The sequence below is a fragment of the Lissotriton helveticus genome, chromosome 4_1 (assembly GCF_964261635.1).
Source record: "Lissotriton helveticus chromosome 4_1, aLisHel1.1, whole genome shotgun sequence".
NCBI classification, from domain to species: domain Eukaryota; kingdom Metazoa; phylum Chordata; class Amphibia; order Caudata; family Salamandridae; genus Lissotriton; species Lissotriton helveticus.
The window spans coordinates 1,320,524,191-1,320,548,570 of record NC_136063.1 but is presented as its reverse complement, the minus strand read 5'-3'; the positions used below and the strand labels follow the sequence as shown (position 1 = coordinate 1,320,548,570).

The following is a 24,380-nucleotide window of genomic DNA, read 5'->3' as shown; positions in this document are numbered from 1 at the left end:
CGCCAGGAGAACCTTCAATATGATAGTGCGTTCTATAAATCAACATAACATCACTAAATGAGTGGTGATTACCAGGGCCATATTACACAGAGTGCCCCAGGGGCGCAACAGGAATTTCTGCCTGCTTTGTGCACTAGATATTACAGAAGGGGCCATAGATGCTTCTGTAGTACCGATTGTGCTGGTGCACATAAAGCGCCAATGCTATCTTCAGGGAGCGTTCCCTCATTTACATGGGGGCGTACCCCATCCAAATGAGAGAACCCCTTTGCCTCTGTGCCCTCGCCTTATTACAGATGCAGGTGCAGAGGCAAAGAAGCTGTCAGGAGCCACACTGACAGTGCACCCCCTGTGAGCAACCCTCTGCAGAGGGTATTGGGGTCCTATGGACCACCAGATCTCCCCTTGTAGGCGGGTGCAGTCACTGACTGCACCTACCTGCAAGGGGATCTCTAATCCCCCTTCAAAGTGCAGGCGGGTTGCCGCCTCCACAGTAAGCACAGAGTGACTGCTTAAAAGCCGCTCTGCATTTCACTTGAATGCATTACCCCCAGGGAAGCACAAGTTAGCAGCTGCCCTGGACGCCGCCCATTCTATGTAATAGGGTGCACTTTCTTTGTTTGCGCCTGGCACACCGGTTTTAAGGGGCACCAAGCGCAAACAGGGAAAGTGCGCCCTAATACATAATATGGCACCATAAGTGAAACAATGTTGAGTTAGTTTATTTTTGTAAATATTTAATACCCTATTCCTTGTCGTAAAGGGGTTCCCCTTGTGGTTCTGAAAATTTGGACCCTATTGTTATCCCAATATCGAGGTCCAATACCCGTGTCACAAAATATCAACGTACCATGACGAATTTAGTGTCCATGAACCGATAATGATTAGGACATCATTCCTATGTATTTGCGTGACAATCGAGGGTAGCCAACACCCCTAAATCGTAGTTTCCGTCCCAATCCCTTGGACTCCATTTTGTGAACGGCATCCATCTTACGTCTTGCCCTCATGTTAAGTCAATTAAAGGTCGAGCTTGATCCAAAAGGACACGTCCACCTTCCCTGACTTCCCCCTGACCTGTCCAAACTGACTCCATTGCCTTAAGCCAAACCTGTTTGGGCGGCTCCCCGCCCAGTGGCCGAATACGATACTATCGACACATAACATTCCACAAACCATTCACCCCATACAGAACATGCTTTCTACAAACATGCACCTGTCCATACTTCTTCTTTATGGCCAGTTTTATGACTGGGTGGTACCTGCCTTTATTGGTGTTTCATCGATATCTGATGGGAGTCCCGGATCTTGCTGGGTAATCTGTCACGAACTGGACATCTAAAATGTGGGTTTGCTTACGTGACGCCGCACTTTGTATTATTACAGAAATATGTTTACAGCCATATCATAAACTCAAGAATTCTTGCTTGAAGCCATTATTTCTGTATAAAAGGAGAAGACTGGTTCTGTAAAAACGAACACGTACAGTCTCCTGAGAATACATGACCCGTGTTTGTCGTGCTTCTAGGACACTTGTTACTTGGTAGCTACCAATAAAAACTTGATCTCTGACTGCGACTAGAAGACTCATTGTTTCTGTGGTCCGGAACAAGGAAGAACTCAGAGGTCTTCGGGTGTTGTCCCCTGACACCACCGGGTTCCTAAAAACCCGGCACCTCACCCTTTTGGTATAGGTGGGGGGCACATGACACAGTTCAATGGGCAACGTTTACTGCTCCTTTTCATCGACGAAGCAGAAACAGTGACACAACTTGTCGATATCTTCAAAACTGAAAGAGTCAGGGGCGGCTTTAAGACATGGCAGTGATCTAGAGGTATCTGCAGGAGGAATAGTATTCTCTGTTCCTTTAAAGGGGCCATAATGGCTCCTTTAAAGCACAAGAAGTTTGGTGTGCATCCACCATTTTTCTGATGGTTGTGCCCCAAAATCTTGTTTTCAAGAAACAAACTTCCAAAGCAAGTGTTTTTCCTCTGGAAAAGATTAAAAGCCTAATGGCCCACATACCCTGGGAGTTTACCCCCAGGGTGAGGGGGTGGATATTTGTTGTTGGTGACAACCTGGCAACGACAAAAAAAGGACATCACTCCATCTACTCTAAATAGTGTTGGTGGTTGGATGCTCGTACTCCAACAGGTTGTACTCCATCAGGCCATCAGAGTAAGTTTTACGGAAACAGCCAAAGATAGAACCACCGTCGGAAAACTGATGGCTTGCCCAAATCATATTTGAATGGGCAGATCGAGGATATGACAGATAGTGTACCCCTTCATGTTTTGGTGGACCACCCTGTCTGTCCAACTCAAAATCAGGGCCTATGAAAGTTGGTTGAAAGGTTTGTGGAATTCCTTGACCTGCATAAGCAACAGGGACACTACCAAAAGACCTAGGATGAACGGGAACACAAGTGTGTCCCTATCGCCTTATAGAAAGGGATAATACAGTATAAAGAATATTGGTGTATCGTATAGGTAAAGAAATAACATCACTGGACCTTTAGAACATTTCACATAACCGTAACATAACATTACATAATCATCTGCGCTCTATTCACAAAGTTTCCCTAAAAATAATATCTCACTCAATGCTTTTAACGCCAGGTCATTAATTATTAGTTGCAATTTGTCTGAGAATTTGTTGATTTTGCATGGCTGCATTAACTTTCTTATAATTTTATTTTACATGAAATCAATATTGGACTTAATGTAAATGGGTTTACAACTTGAAAAAATATCTATATATCATTCTTGCAACAACAACAAAAATGCTAAATTGGTGTGTTTTTGATTTTCAGAGAACTGGAAGGCCCAATTCATCAAAACTGAAAGGAAGAAACTGCTGAATTATAAGGCACAGCTTGTGAACGACCTGAGTCCCCGCATCTACTGCCCCTTCGCCGGCTACTTTGTGGAGGCCCACCCTTCAGACAAGTACTAACTCTTTCTGTCAAAGTTTTACACATTTCACACACAGACCCTCATTTGTACCTGGTTGGTGACATCAGTTCCACCCATTTTTCAAAAAACTGCCACAGGGTACCATTCTCCTCCATGGCTGCCGTTGATTTGTTGACTCAATTAAGGGTGATGCCAGGGTTTTAGCATCCAAATGAGGGATGGTGGTGGACATCAGCATGGTGGTATATTCATCACATCAATGTCCTGTTCTGCGTGGGTGCCCTAGGCTGCTGTACAATGGAACCCAATTCTAGTGACACCACATTGTAGCTGCATGTGCGAATGGGCCTGAGGGAATTGCAAGATTCCCCTCATACTGCCAAGAATGTTTAACAATGCAGGAGCATCCCATGGTGAGGAGCTACTGTAATATTTAGAATAATGTCCTCTGGGGAGCACAAATACCCACCCTGAAAAGAACATTCCCACTCTAGTACCGCATGCATGGGTCCAGTAACAACATGGGACTGGCTAAGTGTTAACGACAGGTTCCCTTAGCCTTAGGAAGAGGGACAAGCTACCTCAAGCTCATACCTAGCTGACACCAACACCTCCCAAATGTCGTTCTCTCTCTCCCTCTAGCCATGTAACAATTGGATGATAAGTACCACCATCCCATTGAGACATGGGGGAAAGGAAAGATCGGTGGGCTACTGGTGGAATTGAAAGGAGGGATGTCACCAACTGATTGGCAGTATCTCCTTCTTTGACTTGCCTTATAATTGTTTGCCTGAATGTAGAAGGGCGGATCTTGTTCCAGAAAGCACTAAATAGAAGCCATAAATGAAAGAGGATGCAGGGATATATTTTGTGGAATGTTTTTAATAATGCAATTTTACACACCATTTGAGCTGTTCTGCCACCCAAGGGGATTGTTAAAGGTACTTCTGTACAGTAGGCAGACAAACAAACACATCCACAGTTCAATTGGACTGTGGTGCCGAAAACATTTTAACAGTGACAGTACAAAATACTAATATTAAATCCTATATTCACAGTTTTGTGAGACTGCATTGCTCTGCAAAGAGTGTAGCTTCAGGGTGGATGTTTGGTGTGTGACACCGCTCTAATAAATGCATTTTGTGCTCTGAAGTTGGGTGCAGTGACTTCCATTCGGAAAGTGTTAGATATGGACCTCTCTGCAGGGTCACCCCCAGTTTTTTCCCTTTACCTCCTCTAGTTTCTGAACCATTCTTTGTTGACTTTTAGGACTCTGTGCACTTTTCCACTGCTAACCAGTGCTCTCTCTACACATGGTAAAATTGGCCAAAGCCCAATTCGCACATTTAATATACTTGTAAGTCCCTAGTAAAGTCATACAACTTGTATCCAGAGCCTATGAATTACATTTTACTGGTGGGCCAGCAGCACTTCTTGTGCCACCCACATAAGTAGCCCTTTTAAAATATGTCTCAGGCCTGGCATTGCAGACTGGGTGCAGTTTTAATCTGCCATTTAGACCTAGCAAAAACAACCATTTGCCAGGACTAAACCTTTATTTTTAATACATATAATTCACCCCTGTAGTATGCCATTAACAACCCATAGAGCAGCATTGTATTTAAAAAGTTGGACATGTACTTTAATGTTTAAAATGTTCTGGTAGTAAGAAACTCTTTGTTTATCATGACTGCAAGGCCTACCTCTCCAATAGGAAATCAATGGGTTACCTTGCTATATCTAGCAAGTGATAACTGTTGCATGGAAGCGGGTGGGAATGTCATGTTTGGTCTCCAAATGTGATGTTTGGTCTGACCTGCTGCACTGGACCTGCCTGGAACAGCTCCTGGACTTGCCTGAGCCCTGCTGACCACTGCCGGAGTGAGTTCCTGATCCCCAAGAGGTGCATCACCAGGTCCTGAACATTTGGCTTGCATCAGCTGAGCTAGTCTTGTGAAGAAATGGAGAAGTCCTGAAGTTTTGGGTTCTTTGCAACTACAAAGAGACCCTTTTGTACCGATATCTCACCAACCGCGATGACCGCCAATGTGAAGCTCTGGCGGACCACCAGCGTCAATCGGCAATGTGTGATCCGCAATTTGCACTACAGCATTGACAGCCCTCTGTGATTGACAACTTGAAGCTCCAGCAACAGTCATCCATGACAACCGACACGATCCTCACACTAGAGCGACGACCGTCCATCAAGTCTGGCCTGCTTTTCAGCTACAGTGTGGTCCTCTACCTCCCTCTTGCGACTTCCTCCACCGCAGACTGGACACTTTACACTGAACTATGAAAAGGTAACTTTTTCAGCGAGACTAAACTGGCCCATGTATCAGGGCCATGCTCCATCGCAGTGGCTTGACCGTCTGACTTACCCCGGTCCAGCACAACCAAATAATCATGAGTTGCACTTGGTGCTTTTAGGGACTATACACACCTATTTGTTTGAAGTTGCATGTCTCCGGTTCTACTGACTGGATTTTTGTCATTTTGGTCTCATTTTATTTATTACATTTTAATCTGTTTTTATAAATTGGTGTAGGATTTTTCTTGAGGTTGCATTGTCACTTTTTTACTGTTTGTTTGCTGCATAAATACTTTACACATTGCCTGTAAATTGAGCCTGACTCCTTTTATGCCAAGCTACTAGAGGATTAAACACAGGTTAATTTAGTGACTTTTGTGGTTCACAATGACTGGGATTGTGGTAATTGCTTGAGGAAGGTCTTCACCCCCCACCACCAATCAAATGCCCAATTTCTCAGAGAAAGGCAGTGTTAGATGTCTCTTGTCACTAGCATCATTGAAATGTATTCCAAACTATCAAGCCGCTCTCACACATAGCAGGACAGGGAAACACAAAGGAAACAACACATGTTAAGGTCTGATAGAACTAATGATTTAGATATGAAGCTAACCGCCACCACCTGCTCCTCATATCGGGTGGGACTCATTCATTGGAAATAGGCAAATCTGCCTCTGACAAGAGTAAATCTCCAATCTATTACAAGGGGGGAAAGAGTTTGCTGAACACAATCAAACATGCACATTTGTTACTATTTACAAAGTCGCTGGGTTTTTGTGCTCTGTAACGGACATGCGCAGACAGTGGTGGAGGCAAGAATCCTGTCATCTGATTGAGGTTTTACCTACCTCTGCATTGCAGTTGGTAGCGATTAACATTTTTTTGTATAATATACACATATCCCAATTCTCAGTACTTGAAATGCTTCTGGAATCTTGTTATTCTTTTCATACTGTCACTTTTCCCTCTAACCCTGCACAACCTTCTACGTTCCCAGCTTCTTAAGCTGCTCACCTGCTGCTCATTGTATAACCTCTTGGGCCCACATTTACTTAACGTCAAGCAAACAACACAGGTGCAATCTGCAGCACAATACTGTGCAAATAGAGAAAGAGAGTGCACCACCATACTAAAAACGTTTTTAAGCAATGCTAAGCATGGAGGCATTGATTTCTTGCTTATAAGTTATACACAAGGAACAATTTCCAGTCAAAATTCCTACACAACGGCCACCATTCAGTTAGTTGCACAAAATGTGCAATTTTAAAGAAATCATTGGTTGTTCATAGGAATATCGTGCAGTATTCCACTTCCCCTTGTTTTGCACTTTGGTTTCATTTGGTGCTATGATTTCACGTTAATTTAGATCACACTGTCTTAATAGACCTGACGTTGTGGTAATTTCTATGAGTATTGCCGTTATTTCCACTCCATTATCATCCCTCTGCATAGATAATATGTGGTTGGTGCTGTGCTTGCATGAGGTTTCTGATGAAAAATGTACTTTGTGCCCTATGCTAATTAGGATTTTAGTGCATTTGCCATCTTGGCTGACTCTAACCTGGCATAAAGATCCTTGTGAAGATCTGCTAAGAAATAGACTAAGTAGCGGTCCATCCCCATACATATCAAGATTGCCCATAACTTATTTACTAGATTAAAGGGCGAGGATATATCCATGAAGGCCAGCTGTAACGTACCGAGTTTCGCCACTGTATATTTCTCAGCCAAAAGGTGCAAATTTAGACGCTGATCTATAATGCTTCTATCTTTCCTAAAACCGTATCGACAATCTGTTTTAAATTCCAGTGTCGTCCAACCATTCAGAAAGTTTATTTAAAATAACTCTACCTAAAACTTTAACCACGAAATCAATCAGGGAGATAAGTCTATAACAACCTGGACCACCTCTTGCCCCTTTTTAAAAACTGGAATAATGGAGGAGAGAGACCAGGATGGCGGAAATCCGCACATGCTAGTCGTTTTTAAAAGTTTGGTTATAGAATTTGCCCAAAGATGCAGTGTTTGTTTATATAGATCAGCTGGAACACAATCAGGGCCAGGGGCCTTATTACAAGTCATTTGAGTGATAGCCGTCTCCACTTCAAGTTCTGTAAAAATCAATGATGTGTTGCCCCAATCTCGATCAGGAAGAACTGGAGAGCCCCTCACGAACTGGGATACTCCATAAATAGTATTAAAATGGGAGTACCACTGAATCTCCATGATATTACATTGTAAGGGCGTATTATTTAGTCCTGTAAAAACAGGTTTATTAACTACAGCCCAAAATCTGTCACTATCCCTAGGAACCTCGACCGAAAGCAGGTCATTCCAGGTATCATCTTTGATTTCTTGTTTTCTGTAATTAATCGTACATTTATAGGCCTGCCTCAATTGAGCTTTAAGAACACGATCTCTTGAGATCTGCTTTAAGGCAGAAATAGGCTTTTGGTGAGGTTTTGAGCAATCCTTGTCAAATCATTTCTCACCCAGGTTAGTATGACTTCTACTAGGCAATGTTAAACTAAATGCCACCTGCGCACACATCTCTTCAAGTGCCAATAAGACCTCTGCTCCCTCATTTGCAGGACTAAGACATATATTAAAACTCATTTCAGCTTTATGCATTCAATCTTGAATGAAAAGCTCAGGAATTATACTAGTCCACTTTAGCCTATGTCCCTGGTCTGTGGTCTTTACACATATACAGGTGGGAGATTGTCCCTGGCTCTCTTTAAGGCCAGTTGCCCTACTTAACTCGAGTGTAAAAGGATTATTGTCGCTGTAATTGGACCATAGAGCACCATAATAGATCACTTGAGGAAATAATACTGGGGAAATAAAAATATAATCAATTATAGAAACATGCCCTCTTGCCTTGAAAGTAGGCATCCTCCTCCCCACCATGTTTGTGTTGGGCTGGCATAAATCAACTACAGCCAGGAGATCCTCCAGGCATTCTGCTTGAGAGCAGTGCTCAAAATGACAGTTAAGGGAATCATCTGGGCCAAGATAATCTACAACATGGCAATCCTTCATACACAAATGAACATTAAAATCTCCCAAAATAGTCTGTAGTCATTTAAAAAAACTTTTAAAATACATAAATGCTCATTTAGAGATCCGATCTCTGGTGAATTAGAGAAATTTACAATTAGCAGTTTCATAGAATTGACATTGTTAATTTCTACAGCTAAACAATTAATGGAGCCTGTATTCACAGTGCAATGTTTTCCCATAAACTTTAGTGATATTAAAATTAAAAGTCCCCCCCTTTGCTCTCCCTGAGGCCGAGGGCAGTGCTGACTCAAAATATGATTTATAACCATCCAGCCAGAAATTATCTTTTCTATCCCACGTTTCTTGTAAATCCACTATATCATGAGTTTTAAGAAAATTAATCCACCTGGGTTCCGCACTTCTTGTTCTAAGTCCTGCTACATTCTAACTTAAGATCTTACAGTTCAGATTCTCCTCCTCCATTTCCTTGGAGACCCCTTCTCTCCCCTCATCTCCCGATAGTACAACGGGCTTCAGTCAATCATTTTCATCCAATCGGTTTAATGGGAAAAACCTGTTAGAACACACTCAACCACTCTCCATTGCCTCCTCCCCAGGGGGTTTAAGCAATGATTTGGGGGGTAATGGGCCTGTATTTTGAGTCAGATTACCAAACTGGGCCTTACTAGGGAATAACCCCAGTAATTGATCTGCCTTCCTTTTTATTAGAGAGGAATTCCCCCACGAGCTCCTACACAGAGACTGTCTACCCTCTGGAGGCGGGTAAAAAAAAAACAATGGTAGGGCCCTTATGCCCCCTGAACCCTTGTTAAAACCTTGCTGGAAGAGAATTCCCGCTATCCCTATTTGATCAAAGTTAACCCCTTCGACGCTCATGACGAGCTGGGCTCGTCATGAGGTAGCCTCCTCGCACGCTCATGACGAGCCCAGCTCGTCATGAATAATGGGTTTTTGAAAATCCCAGCGCAGGAAGGGAAAATGTGCCGCGAGGATGTGGTTAATGACAATACAATCTCCTTCTCCTTCTTTGGCCCGCTTTCATTTTACTGGTGGCTCTCTCACCTTGATCTCATCTAATGGCGTAGAGACCCGTGTTCTAGTAGCTATACTTGACTCATTAGGGGCAACTATAGGAGGTTCATCCAAGGTTGGCAAGGGTGGGGTTGAGGGCACATTTTGGGGAGTTGTGGTAAATAAATAAATAATACCCTATTTTTGACTAGACATATATCATAACAGATAGCTCAATAAATAAGAGTCAAGATTCGAGGTAGTAGGAGTTTTGCAGGTTTAATACAGCATAAGGACAGGAACAGGACAACCTGCATAGGAATAGGATGACAGGGCCCAGCAGCTGCTGGGGCTGGATCTGGGATGAGCGCGCTGACTTTTAATAACAATACATGAGCATATATACATAACGCAAACACATAGCATTACATTGCAGTAGGCGTAGCAGTGGGTGGAGCAGAAGGCGTGACGCGTAGCAGTCGCGAAAGATAAGGGTGAGAAGAAGGTGTAACAGGGCGTATACATAGACATGTGATGCAAACGTAACAGAATATGTCATGAATGGGGCGGAAACAATGGAGGGGGCTACCTGGGGAGCCGGGACCTCTAACCTGATGGTGCGCGCAAACTGGCAATGACGTATTACTAGGAGAAGCTGGGGGCTATGAACTCTGTGCTAGGAGCAGAGACTGAAGTCTGGAGGGTCGGAGCGACATGTACCTAAACCCTATCTAGTATCTGATGTTTAGAGAACATGTTGATATGAACTAGAAGTTAGGAGGGGAAAGGCTAACTTGATTCTGAGACTGGACCATGCATTATTCTACATGTAGTGCGTGATGAAGAATATTAAATGACCATTGAATGCAGTATTTCTCTAACGTGGAGACGTGAAGGCTAGACAATGACGGAAACTATTGATGCAGTTCAGTAGCTTAGGAATGCAGAGAAGGAGGACTGAACTGATAACTGGAATCATAACATATTCTTGGCAGACTCAGAGACTGAGCCAGGCTGGGCCGGGCACTGCGAGGCAGGAAGTAAGTGAAGGGTCGAGGATACAGGTGGGGGCTGTATCGCTCCTCAGCGAGGTTTCAGGAGACAGGAGCTGAATCTGATGTCCAGGCCCTTTTGAGGCCTAGAAACGGGGACTTTATAATAGAATAACGTGCACACTGAGAAACGTGGCAACGTAGCTTTACATAGGCCTGATATTCGTAGTATTCACGAGGACTGGAAACTGGCATACTAGAGGGGGACACAACTGTAATTGCGTCATTAATCAGACATGGGGAATGCATATGCATATTTAATCATGCACACATAACATATGATGGATGACACGTAGGGACACAGAACATGGCAAAATTTACTTTTCCACATTCCCTCCTTGTCACTACGTTTCCATCAGGAAACATCAATATTCATGATACCATCTATCATTTCATACAGTATCATTTGCTCATCTCGAATTCTCTTAGAACGGGATTTAGAACGGGACTTGGGACTAGGAGTTATACTAGGAATACAGGATGTAGCACACATGCCGCAAATCGCAGGGCCACATTGTATACAGAGGCAGCAGCTGAATATGATCGCTACTGCAATACCTAGAAAGGACAATATTTTCCATCCCCAGGCGGAAATTATATTCCAGAACCAACCGGACCATGTCCAGGTGCCTGGATCTTGGTGTATCAGATGGGCAATTTTATGGAGTCTGGTTATAGCTGAATAAACAGACGGCGCGTTATTTGGAATGAAAATGCAGCAACTAGATCCGATGACTCTACAGGCCCCGCCCCTATCGGCCAGTATGACGTCAAGGACGAGACGATTTTGCAAAACGACAAATCTCATAGCAGATTGCTCTTCAGTTAAGTTACCTAGAGCAGAGGCAGTCTCATTTACTACAGCTTCGAGGGTTCTTGTTAATCTACGGATTAACTTACTATTCTGGACAGGGCCTATAAAGAAGAAGAAACCTTTATTGAAATCGGTATATTGTTCTAGAGTAGTTTCAGTATAATCGACAATCGGGGACTCGATCTCCCTTCTATGTCTAATGTGTACTAGATGTGTGTTTCTATGATAATCAGGTGGGGCTAGGAAAACTGGTGGCAGTAGGAAGGCAATGTAACAGGTTCCCTCCCAATCGAGGGGCAGACGAACATATGCGGTTTGACCACAAATAAAATAAGAATGACGTGAAGCTTTGAAAATAGATTTCCCACTGTCACTATACTTGACAATAGTAGTACAATCACTATGTCCTACATGTATGGAACCATTATTTCGGACACATAATTCGCCTTTGACTGGTAGTACTGAAATAGCAGGTAAGTCTGGAGTAGTATCAGACTGAACATTCAAGACCATGAAATTCGACGAATAATTACCTAAATTATACACTTCATTTTCTAGATCTAACCCTGTTCGGTGAGGGAAACCTTGCTTGTCTGGGAAACATGTACTGTTAAGAAAAAACATATCTGTTGAGGATGACGTTAACGTGGACCATGCTCCACACGAACCATTATGTGAAAAAGGATAAGGAAAAAGTGGCAGAACTCCCTTCGGTGTCTGGAAAGGGGGGAGTCGACCACACACCCAACAATTAGTGGCATTGCTGGACTGGTGTGAGTAATGTAACATGCGGATAAATGAGTTATTACGCATAGCGAGGCGGTAGGACAGCTCGTGAGGAGGCAGATCACTAAACGTGTGCTCTACTGTAGCATTAGCAGACTTATTTACATGTGAAACTGGGAAACATAGGTAAAATGCATAACTGGTGCAGGAAATCATAATGCTGAGAAATAATATGAAACATAGAAAAACGATACATCGGATTGAGTTTTGACTAACTCTCTCACTATGGGGGTCTATTTTATACATGTCAGAAACAGTCTAACCGTTTCACCTAGGGGAGGACTTAGACAATCAAACTGGCTGACTTATTTTACTAGACCGTAGTTTCTGTTTATACTCCTGCTGCGGAGTTTTCTCTAACAGGGGAGGGGTTGTAGCAATGTAATTTGCGGGACAGTCCTTGAGAACAATATTCTGGCAATCCTTTGAATCCTGGGAAATGTTCTTTAAGACGGGTTTTAGTCCATTAAAAAGTTTAACATGAGAAAGGTGCACCCAGCCCTTGCGTCCTTCCAACTTCACGGCTGTACGGGTGGTGAGGAGGACCTGTCGGGGCTCTTTCCATCGAGGCTCCAGCGGACTGGATCTGTCAAAGTTGCGGACCATCACCATGGATCCTGGGACGATTTCATGCGGTGCCACCTCGGTATTGTCTGGAAATGCGGCGGCAACCTGTGAACAACATGAGTTGAGGGCAGACATCAAGGAAGCTAGGTAATCTGTCAGCATATTACTTGAAACATTGGTAATACTTCGGGGTCTAGGAGTACCCCACATGTTTGGGGGGCGGCCGAAAACGACCTCATACGGGGACAGACCTGATCTGGAATGTGCGACCATGCGCATATAAAATAAAGCGACTGGCAGAGCTACTAGCCAGTCTACACCTTTTTCTTTACACACTTTTGCAATACGGATTTTCAGGGTTTGATTATGTCTCTCTACGAGACCGGCTGCTTCAGGATGGCGTACACAATGGAACTTCCACTGGTACCCTAACAAAAGGGAAACGTGCTTCATTAACTCTGAGGAGAATGGCTGGCCGTTGTCAGAATATACGACTCTAGGGAGTCCATAACGAGGGAAGAACTCACGAACCAACTGCTTGGCAGTGGTCGCGGCTGTGTAATCTGGGACTGGATATGCTTCTGTCCACCTGGACAAAGCGCATACAACTACAAGGACATACTTGAAACCTCGACATCGCTCCATCTGAATATAATCCATCTGGAGGACTTCAAAAGGGTGGTCAGGGGGCTGGAAACCACCTTGTTCCACCGGGACACTTTTACCTGGATTAAACTGACAACATATCATACAGGTACGGACTTTCTGCTTAGCTGCAGCTCGTAAATGCTTGTTGAACCAAATGTTCTGGATACTGTCTAACATAGCTTATTCTCCTAAATGTGCTGGACTATGTGCGGTATTAATAATGACTTGAACCATAGAGTCGGGGAGAAACCATGTGGCTCTACCCTTTGTTAACCATCCTTGATCTGTCTGGACCCCTCCTTGTTCGGACCATTTCTTGATTTCTTCGGGAGTAGCATGTAACTGGATATCTATGACATCTTGAGTAGGGTCCTTAACTGTCATGCATGTAGTCGGATCTGGAGTATGTGTCTGATTAACTTGAATGTCTGGAGTCTGTGCTGTAAGCTTGGCTGTGCGATCTGCTAGATCGTTACCTTGAGAAATAATGTCAGTAACTTTCGTATGTGCTTTGCACTTCATGATAGCAATGGATGTCGGTAAATGTATGGCATCTAACAGAGCTTGAATAAGGAGACCATGCTGAATCTTGGTTCCATGAGAAGTCATGAAACCTCTCTCCTGCCAGAGCACTCCAAAGTCGTGTACGACTCCAAATGCGTAGCGTGAATCTGTGTAAACATTAACTTTCAGGTTCTTGGCGTGTATGCAGGCTTGTGTCAGAGCAACTAGCTCTGCTGCTTGAGCGGACAGAGTATCAATACGGTGTGTTTCAATAACTTCAGTGTCAGTAGTCACTGCATACGCGGCGACTAGTTCTCCTGTACTAGTTCTTAGGCATGAACCATCCACATAAAGTGTCAGGTCGGGATCTGGTAACGGAATATCTGTCAGATCTTGTCTTGGCTTTGTCGTAATGTTAACTACTTCCACACAGTCATGTGTGGCAGAATTTGAAGTAACTGATGGTAACAGTGTAGCAGGATTTAAAATGTTGCAGCGTCTGATTTCTATGTGTGGCTGGAACAGTGTCAATTCATAACCTGTTAAACGTGCAATTGTCAAGTGCTGAGTTTGTGTTCGGTTCAGAAGAACTTCCACGGAATGTGGAACTTGTACTGTCAAGGAATGTCCTAAGACTATGGAATCACTTTGTCTGATAGCTAGGGCTGTGGCTGCAACTGACTTAAGGCACGCGGGCAAAGCCTGGGCGACTGGATCTAATGTGCTAGAAAAATAAGCACAGGGCTTGTATTGTCCTGCTTGATCTTGTCTGAGAACTGATAATGCTGTACCTTCACGTTCAGTAACGAAAAGTGTAAAAGGCTTACTGTAGTTCGGTGTGGCTAGAACAGGAGCTTGGCATAGGGCTTTCTTTAACTCATTGAAACTAAGTGTATGTTCAGATGTCCAAGGGAGAACAGTCGATGCGGCTGCCTCCTGTGTCGTTAACTGTATCAGTGGCTTGGCTAGAAATGCATACTGAGGAATCCATTGTCTACAATAAGAAGTAAGGCCGATAAAGGCACGTACCTCCTTCTGGGTCTTGGGCTGAGGAAGACTCGCTATTAACTGGATACGGTCTGGTGTCAACTGCCTACCCCTCTTGGACAGTAAGTGTCCTAAGTAGACCACTTGCTGGACACAGAATTGAAGCTTCGAAGGGGACACCTTGTGCCCCATCTCGGCTAGGAAATACAGAACCGTCAGTGACGCTCGCTCGCAGTCACGTTCGGAACGGGCTGTGATCAGTAGATCATCGACATACTGGAGCAGGGCAGTGTCAGTTGGCATGTGAATGTTGTCTAGTTGTCTCTTGAGTGCTTGACTGTAAATACTAGGACTTTCTGTGAAACCTTGAGGAGCTCGTGTAAACATATAGCTCCTTCCATTTAAACAGAATCCGAAAAGAAACTGGCTGTCTGGATGAATTGGAACACTAAAAAATGCATTCTTGAGGTCGATTACAGTAAAGAACATGGCTTCGGAATCAATGGCTGTCAATAGGGAAGAGATGTCTGGAACAACTGGGTACTGCGGAATAATACATTTATTAAGTTCTCGTAGGTCGATCACTAATCGATATACTGGGGGTACATTTGGATCAGTACGTTTCATAACTGGAATGATCGGAGAATTGCATACGTTGGAGTCAGTTTCTACAACTACTCCTTGAGCGATGAGCTCGTCAATAATTTTGGATAAGGCTGCTACAGCCTCGGGTGGCAATCTGTACTGTCTGATTCGTGGTAACACTACACCTGGTTTGAGAGTCACACGATAAGGTGTGATTTGCATATAACCTACATCAGTTGGACCTTGCGCCCATAAGTGCTGTGGAACATTAGACAGTCTGGGATCAAAATCACGTAAAACATAGTGACCCTTAAAGTCACGTAGGAACAGACGTATTCCCTCTGGGGAACAGCATATAACTGCACCCAACTCTTTCAGTGTCTTAATGCCTAATAGGTTTTCTGGACATGACTTAGTAAGTAACAGATCAGTAGTGCGGGACAATGGACCTACTTCTAGAGTAACTGGCTTTGAAATCTCATTTACGATAGGTTTTCCTGAAAATCCAAGGGAAACATTTCTTGAGCCTGAGAGCGGAGCCCCTGGAACTTCGGCGTGACTAATTGTGGTCCTACTTGCCCCTGTATCAATCAAAAACTTTCTGTCTTTCCCTAATACTTGACTGTGAACATAGGGACCTTCTTGATCTACAGGTATCTCGATGAGAGGCAAGCCTACCTCCCTCTCTAGGCTGTTTCATGAATACTGCTGGTACTCTGGATACTCAGACTGTGCATACTGGTACATCTGCTGTGTGACATGCTGGGTTGCAGCGATAGGCTGCAGTGCGGTAACTGTCTGTTGTGCATTCTGTGGCTGAGGAGTCTGTGAAACTTGCTCTTGTCTAGGCGGACGTGGTCTTTCCTTAGTCTTACCAGTAGCTATGTTGTGTTTCAGAACTGCACACTCATTTATAAAATGACCTGGCTGTTTACAATAGTTGCAGTTCCCTTTAACGGGAGCTGCAGGATGACTGGCTTGATTCGGACCCCTCTTCTGACTGTCTTGAGGAACAGATTGTGCAACTAATACTTTCATTTTCGTGTCTTTCATACGTTTTCTCTCGTGTTCTTGCTCTTCCCTGATTCTATTCTGGTGGTACTGGAGCATCTGGAGCATCTGGGACAGAGTATTAGCTTGCCAGGTGCTTTCGACTTTCAAAACTCGGTTTTTAACTTGTGGGCTTGAATTCTCGACTAATTTAGTAACAAAAAGGTGAGGGTATGACTCACTACTTGTCTTGAGGCCACTGTTGATACTAAAACATTTTTCAAATCTAGAATAAAAATCACTAATATCCTCATCTTGCTTCTGTTTACAGGCTGAGATTGCATCCCAGTCTTCTTTTCTAGTTGTCAATAATCTGGGTAAAACTTGAATCAATAATTCTGGTAATTCTTTACATTTCTCTCCTAGACCAGTACCTGGTACTCGTGCCTTGTCTTCAGCTTCTAGAACTGCCCAATCGATCTTTTTCTCTCCCACCTCCCATTCTTTTTCCTTTAGCTTTTCATACACCCCTGCGGGCAACAGGACCTTTAACATTTTAATGATATCTGGGTAAGTGTATTCTCCCATACGGAGCATGTCTTTTAATTCTCTATGGAACCCTGCTGGATCTTTGTCATGACAGGGAATTAATTTCTTCATTTCGAGGAGTTCCATCTTTGTTATTGGGGTGTATACAAACACTCGTTGCATTTCCCCGTCCTCTGTCTTAACTGGATGCACTTCTCGTAACGGATTCTGTCTTTCCATGTAAAATGGTTTACTTTCTGGGGGTGAGACATGAACAAAATGCGGGTTCAGAAACGTTCTATATTTGTGGCGCTGTTCTAGAATGACACTAATTAAATCGGTACCTAGACCTCTCCATCTATACTGGAGTAACTCGTTCAGGATATCGTGTAACGGACCTGGATCAGAGTGCTGACCCTCATACAATGTAATGAGGTGCTGAATCATATACATACCCACCAGTCGCTGTTCGGCTGGGGGCAATTTCAGAAACATTTGTGCCACTATTTCGTCTGGAAAAGTGGTAGAATCAGTAATCCATCGGACTGCTGATCGGGCTAGTTCCTGTTCATGCATGGTACTTAACTCACTGTAACCGATTCGTGATTTCAGAATGTGATCGGTAGCTTGGAACACTTGTTCTAGGGAACCTTGTTCTGGTGCTGGATGATGGAAAATAGACTTGTGTTCTAGGCGTAAATGGCGATCTGGAAATCTAGATTTTCCTACATACGCTATTCTGGCGGGATTCTCGTCCTCTACCTCTTCAGTATCAGAGTTACTTTCTTTCTCGCTTACTTGTGCTGCTTTACGTTGTTCGTGTATCTTTATTATTTCTCTACGGATTTTCTTGTACATACTCTCCATGGCACTAATGGTATTGTGCTTACCCTCGGCTATATTATCACTCCACTTTGTCAGGGTTTTCATTTCGGCCGGATCTTTAGACGGGTAATCTTGTTCTCTTATTAGACAGTTAATTAAAAACTTTAATATCATACGCTGGATCTCAGCTTTCCTTTGAGACATGGCATCCCTAATACTTTCTGGATCATCCCCTGTACGGATGAAACGATAGATTCTGTCTAGATCTTCTTTCATATTGGGTAGGGTGACTAGATACTCGGTCACCCTCCTTACGCGTACTGAATATAAAACCATATTATTCTCGCCTGGGACTGGGTCATAGGCACATTCGCCAAGGGCTTGCCTGATTTCTGCAACAGACTTATTACTCTTGGGAGTACGCTGTGATGCTTGAGCATGTAATTCGAGTGCTGATAAACGCTTGCGTGGCGGCGGGGTTTGAGGAGGACCTCCTCCTGCGGCCCCTAGACTAGAATCGTCGACTGATATTCTTCGTGGCGGAGCGGGAAATTGAAATGCTGGCTGGACCGGGGGTACCGTAGCAGGTACTGCATGGGGTGCCCCGGTGTCTGGAGGAGCAGGATGTGCCTGATTTACAGGGACTGGCGGAGCGCGAACAGGATTTGCATATTCAGGGACTGTGTCGTCCAGATAGGACGAAATAAAAATATCAGCTGCGGTCGGTTTGTGACGCGGCTTGGTCGGAACTAGTGGTGGCGGGAAATTACTGGATGCCTCTGGGGTCGCTTTTGGCAAGCCTTCGGCAAGAAGAGGGTACATACCCTTAATAAGGGCATGCCTCTGTCTGTCTGACTGTTCGGTTTTGACTTGTTCACCTATCTCGATTAATTCTTTTTCTTGGGCTCGCTCTAAGGATTCTCTACTTAATTCTGACTTTCTGATTTCTTTTTCGGTTCTTTTATGAGCTTCTTTGCGCCATAACTCGATGGCATCTTTCTGTGACTGTCTGGCTTTCTTTTTCCATAATGCCTCTTCTACTCGCATGATGCACTCGGCATCCCATGTACCCGATACGGGCCATCTATACTTTTCTTCTAACTGTTTGGTATACTCTACCCATAAATCTAGATACAATATGGCGCTTATGCCATGTTTCTGATACATAAAGTGACCTGGACTGTCCCTGGGCGGGACGGGAACTGCTGCTTCCAGCAGACCCTTTCTAGTTTTTAACTGACGTAACTTGGAAAATATGGGCATGACTGAACTGTAATCTAGACACAATACAATACACAATGAACACGATACTTATTCCCCATTCATACCACGACATTAAAATACATGAAAAACATTTTAAAATAACAGTTCGAACAGAATACTACCTGGAAATATTGAGAACAGAACACATAAATTTTCTCGAGAACAGAACTGACTAGAACAGAAACTAGATGCACTGCTGAAACAGTACGAAACTTACCGGTCTCATAAAGAGACACGTCAGGACCCGCATCCACCGAAGTGGACACTTCGTTTGTGGGACTGTGTACCACCAACCCACAGACCAGAGTCAATTAAATTGACCCTGTCTAGATACCACCCCAGTAACGGTACTCACCGGGCAGCAAGAACGGAAGGCCTCAGACTGGACTGGACTGCTACGACGACGGACGACGAACTTCGGACTTCGGACTTCAGTTACGGGTGGACCTCCGGATACCTCGGACCTTGGACTCTTGGCTTGGGCTCTGGTCGGGACTCGCCGCGTTCCTCCACCGTCTCGTCTGGATGCTGGACCGCCTCCTCCGTCTCCTCCGTGGGCCTGAGGGATACTTGAGCAGAAATATCTGCCACTGCGCAGAAGAGTTCCGTCACGACTGCAGAGGGTCAGGGGGTCGGCGTGGCTTCACCGACGCGTGGGGAAAGGGCAAGTCCCTATTCGGGCGCCATTATGTGGTAAATAAATAAATAATACCCTATTTTTGACTAGACATATATCATAACAGATAGCTCAATAAATAAGAGTCAAGATTCGAGGTAGTAGGAGTTTTGCAGGTTTAATACAGCATAAGGACAGGAACAGGACAACCTGCATAGGAATAGGATGACAGGGCCCAGCAGCTGCTGGGGCTGGATCTGGGATGAGCGCGCTGACTTTTAATAACAATACATGAGCATATATACATAACGCAAACACATAGCATTACATTGCAGTAGGCGTAGCAGTGGGTGGAGCAGAAGGCGTGACGCGTAGCAGTCGCGAAAGATAAGGGTGAGAAGAAGGTGTAACAGGGTGTATACATAGACATGTGATGCAAACGTAACAGAATATGTCATGAATGGGGCGGAAACCATGGAGGGGGCTACCTGGGGAGCCGGGACCTCTAACCTGATGGTGCGCGCAAACTGGCAATGACGTATTACTAGGAGAAGCTGGGGGCTATGAACTCTGTGCTAGGAGCAGAGACTGAAGTCTGGAGGGTCGGAGCGACATGTACCTAAACCCTATCTAGTATCTGATGTTTAGAGAACATGTTGATATGAACTAGAAGTTAGGAGGGGAAAGGCTAACTTGATTCTGAGACTGGACCATGCATTATTCTACATGTAGTGCGTGATGAAGAATATTAAATGACCATTGAATGCAGTATTTCTCTAACGTGGAGACGTGAAGGCTAGACAATGACGGAAACTATTGATGCAGTTCAGTAGCTTAGGAATGCAGAGAAGGAGGACTGAACTGATAACTGGAATCATAACATATTCTTGGCAGACTCAGAGACTGAGCCAGGCTGGGCCGGGCACTGCGAGGCAGGAAGTAAGTGAAGGGTCGAGGATACAGGTGGGGGCTGTATCGCTCCTCAGCGAGGTTTCAGGAGACAGGAGCTGAATCTGATGTCCAGGCCCTTTTGAGGCCTAGAAACGGGGACTTTATAATAGAATAACGTGCACACTGAGAAACGTGGCAACGTAGCTTTACATAGGCCTGATATTCGTAGTATTCACGAGGACTGGAAACTGGCATACTAGAGGGGGACACAACTGTAATTGCGTCATTAATCAGACATGGGGAATGCATATGCATATTTAATCATGCACACATAACATATGATGGATGACACGTAGGGACACAGAACGTGGCAAAATTTACTTTTCCACAGAGTGATGGACAGGCACATTTGTGCGAAGTAGCCCGATTTGGAGATATCTAATGACGAGCGTCTCTGTAGTGCTGAGGAATCTAAAGAGAGTCGCCGCTCTTTCATTTTGATCTCATGGGTCAACAACGATTCCGCCCTGACAACAAAAGAATCTAAGGTGCCTGCTACTCCTTTGCACTTGCTCATGCTGAGACCACAAGTTTTAAGCAATCTGACTCACACACAGTAATACGAGGCAGCACAAGTACTAATGTCAGGGAAGGAAATGTGTGCTACAATATCTGAAAACTGGAAAGGGCAGTTGACTACCTGTAACCAAATATCAGAGGGGGGGCCCAGCCCAGACTCATCCGGGCTCTGACAGACGCAGATGGGCCCGCCCTTGGTCTGGCTTTGCCCGGGTGTGACCCGGGAACGCCCACGCGCCCCACGCTGTGGGAGCCCTGTGGATGTTTTATGTGCCTCCAGGCGTTTCCCCTGGCATTGGCGGTGCGCGTGCTGCTGGGGAGGATGGGTCTTGTGGTCTAGGTCCTCCGGGAATGGCCGCAAGTGACTTCGGCGGTGGTAGTGGCAGACAAGAGGATCTCCCACGCTGAGGGAGCCCTGTGGATGTTTTATGCGCCTCCTGGCGCTTCCCCTGGCCTTGGCGGCATGCATGCTGCTGGGGATTATGGGTCATGTGGTCTAAGGTCCTCCAGGATCGGGAATGGCCGCAAGTGACTCCGGCGGTGGTGGCGGCAGACAAGAAGAGCTCCTGTGCTGCGGGAGCCCTGTGGATGTTTTTTGCGCCTCCTGGCGCTTCCCCCTGGAGTTGGTGGCATGTGCCACTGTGGATGATGGGTCTTGTGGTCTAAGGTCCTCCAGGACCGGGAATCCCCGCAAGTGACTCCAGCAGTGGTGGCAGCAGACAAGAGGAGATTGTGACTCTCCACCCACCTGAAACACAGAGCTGAAACAGAATTACTGGCCTGCTTCGTGCGCCTCCCTTTCTACCCTCAAACCTTACTCCATGAGTGCTGTTGAAAGGTAGGTTGTTGCAGCTAGATGGCTTTAGCCTGAACTCTCTGCTAATGGCGTGGGCTGCTCCTGCCTGTCTGCACCATGTAGCAGCAGGAGTCCTCCAGTGTTGTTAGAGGGTGAAAAACGGTGTAAAGTGTGGGGTTATGAAGGTTGGACTTTGCTACAAGATGGTCAACAAGGACCTCAGTGGCCAGACTCAACTGGATGATCTCATCCCATTCTTCCTGCTTGCAGCTTTCTGAAATGTTGTGATGGGGCAGCCATGGCATGGTAAGGCTCCTGTTTAATGAGGGGGGCTTGCTATTCTTGGCATGTGGAGGACTTCTCTAGCCAAGTTTTCTGCAGAAGTAGAACACAATAATACAACACAATCTTCCTTCAGGAGATAATAATACTGTAATTTATAGAGCGTGAACAGCTACCTCCTAAGAGGTGTCCTGGTGCTATAGCCACAGGTGGCTGCAGGGTGGCCTGCGTACAACAGAGAGTCCAGCAGATTAGTCCAGATTGAAAAGCCAAGTTTTAATTGATTTCAGAAAAATGTTTCAGAGGTGATTTGTCGCATGGCGTTGGGCAGAGTGTTCCAAAGCATGGCAGCCCGGTCCGTAAAGGATCTGCCCCCCAGTTCAGCTTTCCTAACTCGGGGGTGTATAGCAGGTTCTGGGAGCTAGATCTGGGTAAGCAAGGCTGTTTGTATGCACCAAGCCTCTGCTTTAGATAATTGGGGTAGGATCCGTGGAGTGCCCGAAAGGCTAGGGTGAGGGCCTTAAACTTTATTCTGTTGGTGACCGGCAGCCAGTGCAATTCTTTGAGATGCGGAGAGATATGTTGCTTGAATGGGACGTGCTAGAACAATCTCGCAGCCGCATTCTGGACCAACTGCAATTTCTTTATCTGGTACGCTGGAAGGCCTAGATACAGGCCATTTTCGTAGTCCAGGAGAGAGGTTACTGTGGCATGAACCACTGAGCGACTGCAGTTCTGTGGAAAAGGTGTAAAACTATACGCATGTTCTTCGAATTGCCAAATCACCTGTTGTATTTGGGCCGAGAATGATAGGTCCACCTGCCATTTTACACCCAGGTTTTTTGTGCAGGCTGCGAGGGTGGGGGGGCAACCCATTTTCTCCGGCCACCAAAGGTCTGCGGCGGGGGGGTTGGCTATCACCAAAGAACAGCACCTCCGTTTTTTCGGCATTCAGCTTGAGTTCGTTGTAGCTCATCCATTGCGCTATATCTTTTAAGCAGCTCTTAAAATTCAAGAAAGAGGCACTTGACAAATCTTTGGAAGGAAATACCAATTGGGTATCGTCGGCATAGGAGATCGCTTTTACCCCTCAGTTGGCAATCAGTGCAAATAAAGGTGGCAAATAGATGTTAAAGAGCAGTGGACTCAGGGCCGACTCTTGTGGGACCCCACACCATAGGGGCTTGCGTTTGGATTGATGAGGTTGAAGCGCCACCCTCTGCGTGCGTTCAACAAGGAAAGATTTAAGCCACTGCATGGCTGTGTCCTCAATCCCCAAGTCCTGGTGGCGCTGGGCCAGGATGGAGTGGTCCACCGTATCAAATGCTGCAGAGAGATCCAGGAGCACCAGCATAGCTGATGCCCTTGAATCCAACTCCATCCTGACTGAGTCCGCCACCCCTATTAACGGGGTTTCCGTACTTGATTACCGCGCGTAACCCAGATTGCGTGTCATGCAAGATGCTATGGCTCTCGATAAAGTTAGCCAGCTGTTTCTGCACTATTTTTTCAAGCATCTTTGCTGGTGCAGGCAATAGAGAAATCGGTCTATAGTTATTGAGATCAACTGAATCAACAGTAGTTTTCTTTTTAAGGGGAGGAGTGTTGCATGCTTCCATAAGTCCGGAAAAATGCCTGTAGTCAGTGAGGTGTTCCAAATTTCAGACAGTGCCTGAAAGGAGGAGTTAGCCAGCTACGTCCACAGTTTTGGAGGGTATGGGTCCTCCGGTGATCCTGACTTGCAGCCCTGAATGGCTGCCAGAGCCTTCTTTTGCGTTATCAGAGAGAAATGGAAGAGAAGAGGTCTAGGATTTTTCCTTATCAATATGTCAGGTTTAACCGTTTCAGCTGTGGCTGGAAAAGAATTGTAAATCTTCCGGATTTTATTATCGAAGAAATCTGATAATTCCTCGCATAGTGCCATTGAGGGTTGAACGTCAATCAGCAGCTCGCGAGGTTTAAGAAAGGAATTAACAACCTTAAAAATAGCTTTATCAGATTTATCAGCCTCCTCCCTCAATGCAGTTAGCTAAATGATCTCTCCTGGCTTTTTTCATAGATTTGTGCATTTCTTTTAATGATTTTTTGCATGCATCTTTAGCTGAGCTATTGTAATTCACTCTCCAGTGTCTCTCCAGCTGCTTACATCTACTTTTCAAGTTTTTCAGCTTCTCCGAGAACCAAGGGGCGGAAGGCGATTTCCTGAAAGATTTCCTAATTTTTGCTGGGGCAGTGGCCTCCACTGCCTCTGCGATCCACTTGTGAAGGGTAAACAATATATACAAGAGACTTATTTTTATACAAACGCATGTGAAAATGTAGTGTTTGGTCACACTTGATCCAATCAAAATGAATCTATCAATGAGTACAGTTTCCATGACTAGTTCATTAAGGGCAAATTTATA

The 24,380-nt window shown here is 45.0% G+C and overlaps 1 protein-coding gene across 1 annotated transcript in view; it reads left to right on the top strand.

The window, feature by feature from the left end:
• LOC144829101 (cytidine monophosphate-N-acetylneuraminic acid hydroxylase-like) overlaps positions 1-24,380 on the top strand; it is a 694,590-nt gene that overhangs the window by 481,158 nt on the left and 189,052 nt on the right. Inside the window, exon 9 of the mRNA XM_078687905.1 lies at positions 2,814-2,949. Within this exon, the coding sequence (XP_078544031.1) occupies positions 2,814-2,949 (136 nt within the window). The remainder of the gene's footprint in view (positions 1-2,813; positions 2,950-24,380) is intronic.